Source organism: Lissotriton helveticus, chromosome 1_1 (genome assembly GCF_964261635.1).
Source record: "Lissotriton helveticus chromosome 1_1, aLisHel1.1, whole genome shotgun sequence".
Classification (NCBI taxonomy): Eukaryota; Metazoa; Chordata; class Amphibia; order Caudata; family Salamandridae; genus Lissotriton; species Lissotriton helveticus.
Genome location: NC_136057.1, coordinates 14,234,066 through 14,247,178, shown reverse-complemented (window position 1 = coordinate 14,247,178; position 13,113 = coordinate 14,234,066). Strand labels below are relative to the sequence as shown.

General features: G+C 42.5%; 1 protein-coding gene across 1 annotated transcript in view; it reads left to right on the top strand.

The window, feature by feature from the left end:
• LOC144766894 (lectin-like) overlaps positions 1-13,113 on the top strand; it is a 162,785-nt gene that overhangs the window by 50,381 nt on the left and 99,291 nt on the right. The window contains exon 2 of the mRNA XM_078650605.1: positions 2,968-3,058. Coding sequence (XP_078506731.1) covers positions 2,977-3,058 — 82 coding nt within the window. The 5' untranslated portion in view covers positions 2,968-2,976. The remainder of the gene's footprint in view (positions 1-2,967; positions 3,059-13,113) is intronic.

Below are 13,113 nucleotides of genomic sequence, written 5' to 3'. Positions count from 1 at the left end.
CTGCGTGATAGTTGAAGTCCCCTAATAGGAGGAAATTACTGCATGCCAGGATATGAGGGGCTATAATTTCCATCAACTGTGTAGCAAAGTTGGTTTTATTGCCAGGAGGTCTATAAACGAGGGCTCCTTCCATGATTCTTTATTATTTAGGTCTAGCGAGAAAATGAGGAGTTCACCCCAGGTTGCTGTGTAGGTATCGATTTTAATGTGTGATTTATGAATAATTGCTGTGCCCCTGCCTCTCTTCCCAGTCCTATCCAGTCTGGAGATGTTGTAATCGGTGGGAAGGGCTACCGCTATGTCAGGGATAGATGATTCTTGGAGCCATGTTTCCATAATAAAGAAGAAATTGGGTTTTTCTACATCTAACAATGCCCAGATTTCAAGCGAATGTTTGGGAAGCGAACTGGCGTTGCCATATAGTCAGTTGAGCTGATTGAATGGCTACGGAGGGAGCTTGTTGTGGTTATGTTTGTCAATACCATGAGAGGCAGGATTTAAGGAGAGGAACTCTGATCTGGTATATTTCAGAGTAGCGATATCTGACTGTCTGACTTGAAACGAACAGGGGGAGTGGTGACTGGCGGCGGTCGGGCGCGGACGGGCGCAGATGGGCTTGCCTTAGGCGCGCCTTTGGCGTGCCGCTGCGCACATCCGCTCGGCGCACTCGCTTTTATCCCTGAGTGGGCAGGACCACTGGCAGCAGTGTGTGGAGCGCTAACCGGTGTTTCTAACCTGAAGTATGACTGGTTGGTGGATTAGCCCCTCCGTGCAATTGGCACACGTCGTGACGGACCAGGGGGACAACAAGATGACAGGTAGGCAAGTTATGCAAGGAGTTTCTTTCTTTAAAAACTTCCAAACAAATTTACATGCGGCGCAAGTTTTAATAATCTGACAGGTCAAGAGCTACCTTAGTATTGCTTTTTCGTTCTCGATCTTGTTTCTGTTTCTGGCTGCCTCACTTCACTGAAGAGATTATGAGAAGAGCATCTGTTTCCTGCGTCGTGGCAGTTAGTTAGGGTAGGTCGCGGAAAGTCCAGGGTTAGCTTCGTCGGAATTCAGTTATTCCCTTCAGTCTTCAGGTTAGTGTCATTAGTAGTCATAATAAAATAATTCAAAGTGAATGTAATTCTTGCAAACTAATTCCGAGGGCTAAAGAATTCTCACAGACGAATTCATATGAACCGTCTGCAAATAAAAATCCTTCAGGTACATTCTTGTCCACAGCTTGTGTGAACTCAGAGACCTTCGGTACAGCTATTAGCCTCAGCTGTTCCGATTTAGTTAGACGTGGGCGCAGCTGTTCAAGCGCCGCGTCTGTTTAAATAACCTTCGATTCCAGAAATCCTCCAAAGAAATAAAAAAAGAGTTTAATAGCGGACATTACTCGTCTCGTGTTTCATAACCAACGAGGAGACGATAACTTCCCTGTAACAGAGAAATCAATTACGCCCGGGCGTAGCTGTTCAACATGCCGCTCCTTTTTGTAAAAGCCTTTCAATTCTAGTAGAGTTAATTAAGGAATAATAAGGCCAGAAAGTAAACAGAATAGATTTTCTCCGGTGTCTCTTTAAAAAGGTCCATAGTTTAATTGAATAAACTTTTCACTTGATGAAGTCAGAAAATATTTCCACATCTAAAGCCAGACACTTCTTATTTTCATTTTAAAAGGTACAGAAGACTAATTTCAAGGCAGAAACAGAACCCACATTTAAAGGCTTCTCTCCATCCCTTCATAGTGAGTTAAAAGAGACTAGAGATCATCAGTTAAAGAAGGTATAAAAGATAGGCACACACACTTACTTATATTTTCTTGTAAAGACTTAGCAGGCTCCAGCGCAGAAGGTACCTAGGAGTAAAGAAGAGAATAGAGTGAAGACTTCTTGTACCAACAGTACAAACTAAAAAATGAGAAGTAAGAAGAGAAGTGAGCTTCGAAAGATATTCTGGTAAGACAAGTGAACTATTATTAAATTGAAGAGATAGTAAGTTTAAGATAATAGTTAAATTAATGTGAAAATGTTAATGTTGGCAGTCCTGTAAGAAAAAGATGAAGACGACGAAGCAGAACAGGCAGATTTTTGGAGCAGTCTCTTCTCTGTCCCAACCCCTTTCCCCTCTTAGTACTTACCTGCCATGGAACACTGAAAACCTGGCAGGGAAGATACAGAGAAGGGCATGAGGATTTAGCGCCGTTCTGCTCCTGTGCAGTTCAGATAACTAAAGACATTTGTCCCTAACACTCTCTGACAACCTGGGAGAATGGTCTCCGAAGGCTGCAGAGGGACTCTGCTCATGCAGGGGCACCATCTCTTGTAAAACCTAGCACCCTGCCTTCAGGATTTTCGAGGCCGCTATAGGGGTGACTTATACGTTTTGAGTGTAGTGTCCTATAAATATAGTAAACATATATCTAACGGAAGTAGTACAAGCGCCAGCTTACACAGGTTTCAATGACAGGCCTGTGGTTCAATTTTGCATGGCCTCTCATGGGTGACATAATACATGCTTCAGCCCAGAGGAGGCCTCTGGGTTACCTATGCCCTGGGTACATGTGTACCATATACTAGGGACTGACAAGGGTACCCAGTATCCAATTTTGAGTGTACCAAAGTACATGGCATAACATTTTAATGAGAAAGCAGATAGCCTGGGGTCCTCATTAGCAGTTTCCCAGTCAGACTAGTTAAAACACTGTAACATCAGGCAACAAGTGGGGGTAACCATAAGGCGCAGATCGTCCTTTCCTACACATACATTGCTGTGTCTGTAGATTTCTTAGGTTTTTCTCAATTTTCCATTCACACATTTTGCTTCTACTTTTTGAAGATTTTGACTTGGCAGGTTGTGTGATTGAAGGAAACGTCAAACTGCTCTGTAAGAAGCGGATATTGGGTGACATGTGAGATTGATTTGCAGAGTGTGCTACTACTGACAAAGTGTGCCCTCTACGCATTCTTACAGGCCTAGAAGATGGAAGAGTCCAGGAGGTTGGGCGGTGCCAGCTCCAGGGTTCTACTACTCTGTGTCACCCTCTTCTTGACTGTAGGATGGGGTAAGTAAAAGACAGCGACCTAACCACACCTCTCTCCATCTAGGCGGTGCGACAAACCATTGTGCTCTGACCACACTCCACAGTGAATCATGCACATTTTTTTTCGTGAATATAAAATAGAGTCCTGAGGTTTTGCATCTTTTTATTTCTGATGTAGGTTTAGTGCTATATTTATAGTTTGTAGGTTTGCTCATTTTTACACTACTATTACAAACACTGTTTCACATTGTTATTTTTCTAAGCGTTGGGATGCATTTGCATTTTTATTCACAAAAACTGTTCTGTTTTTTTGGCTGTTCGATGAAATGCTTTGTTTGCTTATTTGCTATTTTTTTAGGTCTTGAATTAGCCAAGACATTTTGTTTTTTCCCAAAAAATGAATTTAAAAAGACATACATACATAGAGTGGTCATCAGTCAGTACTCTTCACCCACTGGTCTATTGTAGTGGCAGTTACTTCTTACCTCCGCCCACAACAGCATAGAACATGATCACTGGTTCAGACCACTTCAACCATTGGCTACTGACAGTGTGAGTGATAGCATTCCATCTCCTTCACTCTGCTTCTGCCATAGGACAGAGGAACACCAGCCGGACAGGTAAAATAGTCCCTTACTAACTGACTCTTAGTCCCTCAAGTTGGTTTTGGCGCTGCTCCAGGGTGGTATTGGGTGATCAGGCGGTAAGCCTGCGGGCTGCAGCACATGGACTGAGAAGACATTGTCGTTTTCCCTAAGTTGCCATGAGCACGCTGCAGAATATCCGCTGCTTTTGGCACGTTACTACACACACTTGTTTTTCAGAAGCCTCTTCTGTAACTTTCACACACGAACATACAGTTATTTTGCATGCATCACCAGTTCCTGAGATTGTCTGAACATTGTGTGCAAGGTCGATTAACAATGCCTCTTGTTATTCTGTTCTGGTCAGGCCCTAGCACCTAGACAAAACATGTAAATCCAGCTGTTGTTTGGGAATATGTACTTTGGTCTTATTGAAATACATGGATAGGTAGCTAGCACTTGGAGAGAGACCTGTCCACGGCAAAGTGCATGAAAGCACCTGTGATGTAGATTTACCATCTATTGACTGAGGTACGGGATCTGCAGAGAACACCCAGAGATCTTCTAATATATAATCAGCTTGCTTCTGTACAGCTTGTGCTGTCTTGTTGTATATAATAACAGCACATTTCATGATCTACGGACTAATTGCTATGCTGCTTGTTGTGGCATGTATACTGCATAGTAGAGCACGTTAGTTAAAATAAAAATGTTAAACTTATTTGTGTCTTTCTGTCAGTCGATGTTGTGGACGAGTACAAGTGTGAGAGTGAAAAGGGAGTGTCTTGCAACCGCTATTCCTGATAGAGTTCTAGAGTTTTGTGTTCTGGGGTACCTAATCACTTGTGTCTTTGTGGGTGCGGAGGAGGTCAAGTGAGGCACTACAGCTAGTCTGTCCTGGGCTTATGGGTGCTATGGTGGTGGGATGACTCAGTCCCTCCCTACTACTGTCCTGTAATCCTACACATAGCTCAGTGTTTGCACAGAATCCCAACAACTAGAGAGATTTGGGTTGTCTTGTGGGGCCCTGCACCACCCCGGCTCTACATAATGCAAGAGCGCCTCATTGTCGAACATGTTCTGAATGTCTGAGATGTAATCAGTGGTGCCGCCATTAACAAAGGTTGGTGGGGCAGGTAGAGGGAGTGCAGGGGGAGAGCACACCGGAGACATGTTAAAAATAATAAATAAGAAATGTACCTGACCTCGCCTGCCGCCTCCTGCGTCACGTCACTCCTGCTGGCCTCTTCCTCATTCTAGCAGCCCTTGGGACAGACTCTCCTTGAATCCCAGTGCTGCAGAGCAGCGCGTGGATTGGCTAAGTGGGCAGAAAATACGCTACGCTCAGGTCATGGAGTCTGCTGAGTTTCTCCAGCCCGGCTGTTGAATGCAGCCAGGATGGAGAAATCTAAGTGGCATGTGTATTTTGGTCTGCCTGAGATGAGCATTGTTTTATTTTTTGGTTGCTGGCTCTGCACCAGGCAGTGGGGCGACGCTTCTACACCATTGCTGAGGAACCACCACTGGATGTACCTACAGAGTGGGGAACGCTAATCACAGACCATTAACATAAAACCATACAGCAAAAAAACTCACTTAATGGCAGTTTCAAATATACATGGACATTTAATTGAAAATAGAGTTCTGCTGTCGTGGTTGTTGCCTCTACCATCATCGGGCTCAATCAACAGGGACCGGTGCCCTTCCAAGACAGCCCCACATCCAAGCCTCCTCTTTGTAAATCCATGCCAGGACAACTTGCTGCTCTGTACATCTGCAGTTTCAGACTCCCTCCAAAACTTGTTTGTGTTTGGAGAGTTTTCACTGACTTGACCATGGCGCTGTGTGTGCATCACAAAGCACTATCCGGCTCAAAAGAAGCTTCTATCTGCGGGTCTGGTAAAAATCTGGGGTTGGCTTGTGTATTTGGGCAGTGGGAGGATGTCAGCAGTTAGTGTTGTCTAGGGGTTTGTGTATTCAGACAGTAGGAGGATAAGGGCAGTAATTGTTTTCTGGCGGTTTGTGTATTTGGGTAGTGGGAGGATGTAGACAAGGAATGTTGTTTGGGATTTGTGTATTTGGACAGTTGGAGGATGCCGTCAGTTTGTGTCATCTGGGGGTTTGTGTATTCGAGCAGTGGCAGGATGTCGAAAGTTAGTGTCGTCTGTTGGTTTATGTATTCGGACAGTGGGAGGATATAGGCAGATACAGTCATCTGGAGGTTTGTATGTTGGGGTAGTGGGAGGATGTAGGCAGTTAGTGTATTCTGGGGTTTGTGTATTTAGGCAGTGGGAGGATGTCGGCAGTTACTGTCGTCTGAGGCTTTGTTTGGGCAGTGGGAGGATTTAGGCAGTTACTGTCATCAGGGGGTTTGTGAATTCAGGCAGGGGGAGGATGTACGAAGTTAGTATCGTCTGTGGGTGTTTATCTGTTAAAGAAGTTTCAGACACTTCAAGAGATGAGTTGGTAAGATTTATTTGAAGAACACTACTCAAAGCATACACAATGCCCACTGACCAAACCACCAACTGATTCCCATAGAACATTTGAATAGAATAAAATAAAGAATACACACAGGTATTCTGGAAGGGTGAAGGAGAGGAAACATAAAGAAAGGCAAATATATCTTAGAGTAGCCATCTTGTGAGAAGTTACAATATACAACACACACTCCTCCTTCATGGGAAAAGAAAAATAATTGATAAAAACATGCAGCAGCATTATAACTAAAAGCAACCATGTTTTAGGAAGTAACAATTTACAGCACACACCTTCATCCTTTATGGAGAAAAGAAAAATTAGTAACAACAATAATCATTCAAGTAAGCTGGTGGTCTATGACATCTTGACATTCTAGTGCCCACAGCCAAAGGAGTATCATGAAAGTTAAGAGAGTTGTGAGAAGCATTGCTTGAGTCACAGGCATCACCACCACCAACACTACTTCTACTAACAGGCACAGAAAATGGAGTGTTGTCTTCCATAGTAGACAACATGTAAACACTGTTACCAGAGGAAACATGAGTGTCTTGCCCAACCATATCATTAGAAACAGGTGAATTTCATTCATACAGAGCAACACGGCGAAGGTTCCATTTTTTACCATTGGTCAAAACAACGTAATGAGGGAACACTTCTTTGACACTTAAACTTAGAAAGACCTTTGGATATTCTTCCAGGTTTTACTTTGACTAAATCACTTTGGATATGTGAGAATTTGATGCACTTTTAGGACAAATAATAGGTGTTGATTTATTTATTTATTTATTTATATTCTTGTATAGCGCCTGAATCAATCCCCGCAGGGATATCTCTGTGCTTGCGCTCCTATCAAAAAGACTCAATCATGATCATATACAGTTAGCAAAGTGTTTCTTAAGACTGAGTAAATAGGTAAGTTTTAAGATTTTTCCTGAAGGATTTTAGATTGGTAATTTGCTTCAGCGTGGGGGGAAGTGAATTCCATAGGACAGGGCCTTTATAGAAGAGGGCATGACCACCTTGTCTAGTTCTTCTATACCTTGGGACCTGAAGTAATTGGTGGCTGCTGGAGCGTAAGGTGCGTCCAGGGGTGTATGGTACAAACTTTTCCTTCAGGTATCTGGGTCCTGAGCCAAACAGACATTTGTGAATTGTACAACACGTCTTAAATTCTATGCGTTGCCTTATCGGCAACCAGTGGAACTGACGTAGAAGAGGACGAGAGGGGGTTCTAGGTTGAGCATTGAGGACCAGCCTCACCGCAGTATTCTGGACCACTTGCAATTTTTTTAGTTGTTCCTCGTTGGCCGCGATAAGCAGGCCATTGCAGTAGTCCATCCTACAGATTACTAACGTCTGGACTAATGTTTTCCTGTAGTTATCGGGCAAGAATGGAAAGACACGCCGTAGCAGCCCGATAACGCGGAAACATGCTCCTGTAACTTGGTTGGTGTGTTCCTTGAGCAGGAGTGCTTGATCCAGACGTACTCCAAGATTTTTGACAGCTTGTTTCGGGCTGGGGACAGGTCCCAACTCCAAGGGCCACCATTCTGGGGACCATAGGATTCAATGTGGTCACCTTTGGCAACCCATTCTTTAATCCAGGAAGGATTTAGTTTGGTACCAGGAAGTCTGCCAGGCATACTTTCAAAAGGTTACTTGGCATTAGAACTATGTACTGTAGTACGATAAGCCCAGACCATGTCTTGAACCATATCATGAGCAAAAACACCTCTGGAGCAAGCCACCTGGATAATACCTTTAACAATTCTGTTACCCCTTTCACATATACCATTTCATTGTGATTATACAAAGATGTGCGATGGTGTGTAACACTACAACTAGATTAGAATGTACACATGTTGTGGGAAACAAGTTGTGTACCATTATCAGTGATAAGAATGACAGGATAACTTTCTTCTTGAAAAAGATTTTTAAGAAAATGGATTGTACTTTCAGTGGTAATGTCTTTGACAAAACTAACTGTAAGCCATTTGGAGAAAACATCAATAGTCACAATGGCAAAATGTTGCTGAATAGGTAACTCTTCTATTGGTCCAATAAAATCAAGGCATGCGCTGTGCCAGGGACCACTAGGACTAGTTAAATGACCCATAGTTGAACCAACAGCGACCTTAAGTCTTTTCTCACTCTCTTTACATGCTGAACATTTCTCAATCCATGATGCCACCTGTGAATCCATGCCCGGCCACCAGAAATGGACTTAACGCCTACGCTGGGTCAAAGTTTGTCCCAAATTCCCCTAATGGGCAATGTTAAGTAACTTTGATCTTAAGTGAAAGGGAGGAATGAATTTATCACCTCGCATGAGAATATTATCTCCGCAAGTTGATAACTCATCCAGTACTTTTAGGAAGATACGAGCAGAGATGTGTACACAGCTTTCTCGTTTGGAACCCAATTTCATAAGAAGAATATTCTCTTTAAGCACATGGTCATTGGTCATTGCTTTGCACCATTCATCATGCGTAAATGTGCCTTCACTGACAGCTACAAAATCTTGAACCTAAGCAACAGCCTCCTCTTCATTTTCCAGATTAAGAGAAATATCAAGAAGATCCTCCCACCTAATAGATAGTCTAGATAGACAATCAGCTTGAAAATTGTGGCAACCTTGGACATGAGAGATCTCATATTGATATTCTTGGAGTTTGGCAGCTAACCTAGCTAACCTGGGAGAACCCTTGCCGGCACCACCCAGAGACAAAATGCAAACTAAGGGTTTGTGATCAGTTCTGAGACAAAATTTGGTGCGGAAGTACTGGACACCCCTAGCAGCCGCAAGCGCCTATTTCTCAATAACAGAATAATTCTGTTCTGATGATGTGAGAGTATGAGAGGCAAAGCAATTGCTCACTCACCTTCGGTGTATTTCTGTAAAAGAACAGCACCCAATCTATTGGCACTTGCATCGACCACATCCACAGAAGTAGGTTTTGTGTCAAATGGAGCTAAACCATTGGCATCACAAATTTCACTTTTGATGCGATTAAAACAAATATTTTGGTCATTGCCCCAGACAAAGTTTGCACCTTTTTTTAACAGGAGTCTCAACTGTAAGGTTTTGTCAGAGAAGTTCTTCACAAATTTAGAGTAGTATTCTATCAACCCCATGAACGACCTGAGCTGGTCCTTATCAGTAGGACATTCTTTATCCTCATCACTGTGGCGCGAATTCCGCCGCAGTGCTGAACATTCCTATCGCGGGCGTGGTCATGACGGCTCCCGGCCGTCATCAGCACACGCCCACAGTGACTCATGACGGCCGGGAGCCGTCATGAGCATGGAAGAGGTTATGGGTTTGATTACCAGAGCTGATATTTCGTAACCAAGATACTCAATTTGTTGTACAAGAAAGGAACACTTCTCCTTACAAAGAGTAAGGCCGGCTTCCAAAATTCTGTGTAAAACTTCTTTGAGTACAAGATTATGATCAGCAATAGAGTCCCCAAACACAAGAATATTATCCTGGAAGAATACTGCCTTTTGAATTCATTTGAAAATTTCTGTAACCATGCGTTGAAACACGCTGGCTGCTGAAATTAGGCCAAAGGAAGTCGTGTGAACTGAAATGTGCCCTCCGTAGTTATGAATGCAGTAAGATGCTTAGAATCATTATGAAGTCTTATCTGATGGTACGCACTCTTAAGGTCTAATTTTGAGAAGAATTTGGCTCCTTGCAAGGTAGATACCAATTCTTCAATACTTGGTAGAGAAAAGGTATCAGCTACAACACATTTGTTTAGTGATCTTCAGCCCACACAGAACCTCGATTTTCCGTCCGATTTCTTTGTAATAACAACCGGAGACACCCACAAGGATGCCTTATCAGGTTCAATTACTCAATTTTGCAACATTTCATTCAACAAAGATTTAACATCATCTCTAACTGATAAAGGGTTTCTCCTTAATTTATGTTGAATGGACAAACTGTTCTTCAATTGAATAAAGTGTGAATAACCTTTCAATTCACCTAACTAATTTTTTAATACAGCTTTAGTTTCTTGCAGTCTGTCATCTAAGGAATGGTCGTCCACGACCATGACCTGAGAGAGTGCCCTTGGATTTATGATAATGTGAAGGTCATATTGATGAACCCATCCCAGAATGAGAGGTCATCAACAGAGACATATATTTTACCATTGATAGATCTGTTTTTGAAAATAATGTCGAATTCAAAATGACCAAAAATATCAATAGTGTCACCCTGATACCCAATTGAGAAATGTCACTTTTACATAGAGATTTAATTCCCTTTTGACTTTCCAGTAAGATTTGCGGAATAATGGTGTATCTGGAACCTATGTCAACCCTTAGGGACACGTCACAACCATCTATTATGAACAGAGCTTTTGGTCTATTTTGTCTCTTGTCATCATCAGAAATAACATCAATGTCACCCACTGCTAATAATCTGTCTCTCTCTTTTGTGGTTTCTCCCATAGAATCTTGAATCTCTGCCATCTTTGGCCGACTTTTAGTTTTACACATTTTAGAGAAATGTCCAAGTCGGCCACATTTTAAGCATTCTTTGCTCGAAGCAAAGCAGAATCTAGATTCAGACGTGTGTACATTGCTGCCACAACGTGAACAAAACTTGTTTGTGAACTTTGTAAAAGAATTCTTTTTGTTGCTTGGTCTAATTTTGTTATTTACAACGGCAACTGACTCATCATCACCTAAATCACATTCCTCACCTGGATTTTTCTCAGACACTTCTTGCTGAGTACTGTTTTTCTTTTGTATTTCTTTCATGCAACTCTCCGATTCTTCAATTACCTTGGCCAAATCAATGGCTACGTTTAATGTAGGATTTTTTGCGGCCCATACTCTTTCCTGGATCTTTTAATTATTGCATTTTACTATTAACAGATCCCTAATGAGTTCATCGTTCATGGCCCCAAATTTACACTTCACAGATAATTCTCTTAGTCGAGCAACAAAATCATCAATCGATTCTTCACTCCGTTGGCGATGGGTGTAAAACTTATATCGAATCATCACTAAGTTTTCCTCCTTTGAAAATCTTACCTCTAGTCTACATATAGCTTCCTTGTATTCATCTGGCATGGACTGCCCATTGGCCTGTAGTGCTTGTGGAAGAAATCTAAAAATGTGCTGTTCTTCTTTGCCTAAAGTGCTTAAAAGCAGTGCTTTTTTCCATTTTCCTGAGAATTCCTGACCATCTAGAGCATTTAGGTAATTATCAAATATGATTGTCCAATCTTCCCACGGAATGTTGGGAGTACCAGGTTCATTTAAAAATGGAGGTGGAAGAGTGACAGTAATCTGTTGAGCCATGACTGTAGATAAAGCACAGAATCCTGAACAAAATGTTGTGTGCTTGTTATTAACCCAGTTGCAAATGTATATATATAAATATACTTAGTGCTGTTGTAATATGCGTCAACACTAACAGGTATGAAGAAAAATATGAAAGTCAGGATGTACGTATCATTGTTTGATAAGCACTACACAAATATAGATAGTACCTGGTAAATGAATTGGAGGTTGACAGGAACAGGCTCAAGGTGTGCGTATCACCAAAATCACTAAAACAGGTGTGCGCATCACCGTTGATGAACCGTATGACACGCTAAAATATGCAGGACGATGTAGCGTTAAACGCTAATACTAGACATCATGAAAGCCGATCTTCGTGGTTGCATAGCGTCGTGACGTGGTGCGCTGAGTGAAGATAAAGGAGACGTGGAATGCACACGTCAGTTTCTTAGGAAATGGCCGCTAACTGACGCTGCATTTGTCATGTAGCAACAGTGAAATGACGCTTACTGTAACCATGGAAATGAGCTTGGATACTAAGGCGTCCAGTAGGAAATACACGTGCACACAGCGTAGAACTTACGGTTGAATGACCTCATCAACATCTCCAAACTAGGATTTCTTGTTAACCCTTTGGTTTTTTCGGCGCTTTCTTCTTGTTTCATTAATTTCCGCTCTTGGAGGTTACTCGACTGCTGGATGATGAGCTAATTTTCGTGGATACATTTGGCGAAATGTTGCTTGAAGTTGTGGCTGAGCTCTCGGTATCTCTCTTGTGGTCTGGTCAGCCTGTAGTTACTTGAGATCATCGCCAAATTGTTAAAGAAGCTTGAGACACTTCTGGAGATGAGTTGGTAGGATTTATTTGAAGAGCACAACTCGAAGCATACACAGCGCCCGCTGACCAAACCACCAACTGACTCCCATAGAACATTAGAATAGAATAAAGAATACACGCAGGTATTCTGGAAGGGTGAAATAGAGGAAACATAAAGAAAGGCAAATATAACTTAGAGTAGCCATCTTGTGAGAAGTTACAATATACAACAGTATCCTTGGCCGGGGGTGATGTGGGCAGTTAGTATAATCTAGGGGCTTGTGTATTCAGGCAGTGAGAAGTTGTAGACAGTTAGTGTTGTCTGGGGATTTGTGTATTTGGATAGAGGGAGGATATAGACAGTTAGTGTCATCTGGGGGCTTATTGGTAGTTTGTGTATTTGGGCAGAGGGAAAATGTAGACAGCTCATGACATCTGGGGGTTTGTGTATTTGGGCAGAGGGAGGATGTAAGTAGTTAGTGTAATCTGGGGTTTTGTGTTTTCGGGCTGTGGGAAGATGTAGGCAGTACGTGTTGTCTGGGAGTTTGTGCATTCTGTCGATTTTTGTATGGGGCAGTGGGAGGATTTAAGCAGTTAGTTTAATTGGGGGTTTGTGTATTCGGGCAGTTTTAAGATGTAGGCCGCTGGTATCACCTGGGGGATTGCGTATTTGGGCAGTGGGAGGATGTAGCAATTAGTGTTTTTTTGGGGTTTGTGTTTTCATGCAGTGGGAGGATGGTGGCAGTTAGTGTAGTCTGGAGGTTTGTGAATTAGAGCAGTAGGACAATGTTTGCAGTTAGTGTCATTTGGGTGTTTCTGTAATTGGGCAGTGGGAGGATCTGGGCAGTTAGTTTCATCTGGGGGCTTCTGTATTTGGAAAGTGGGAGGAT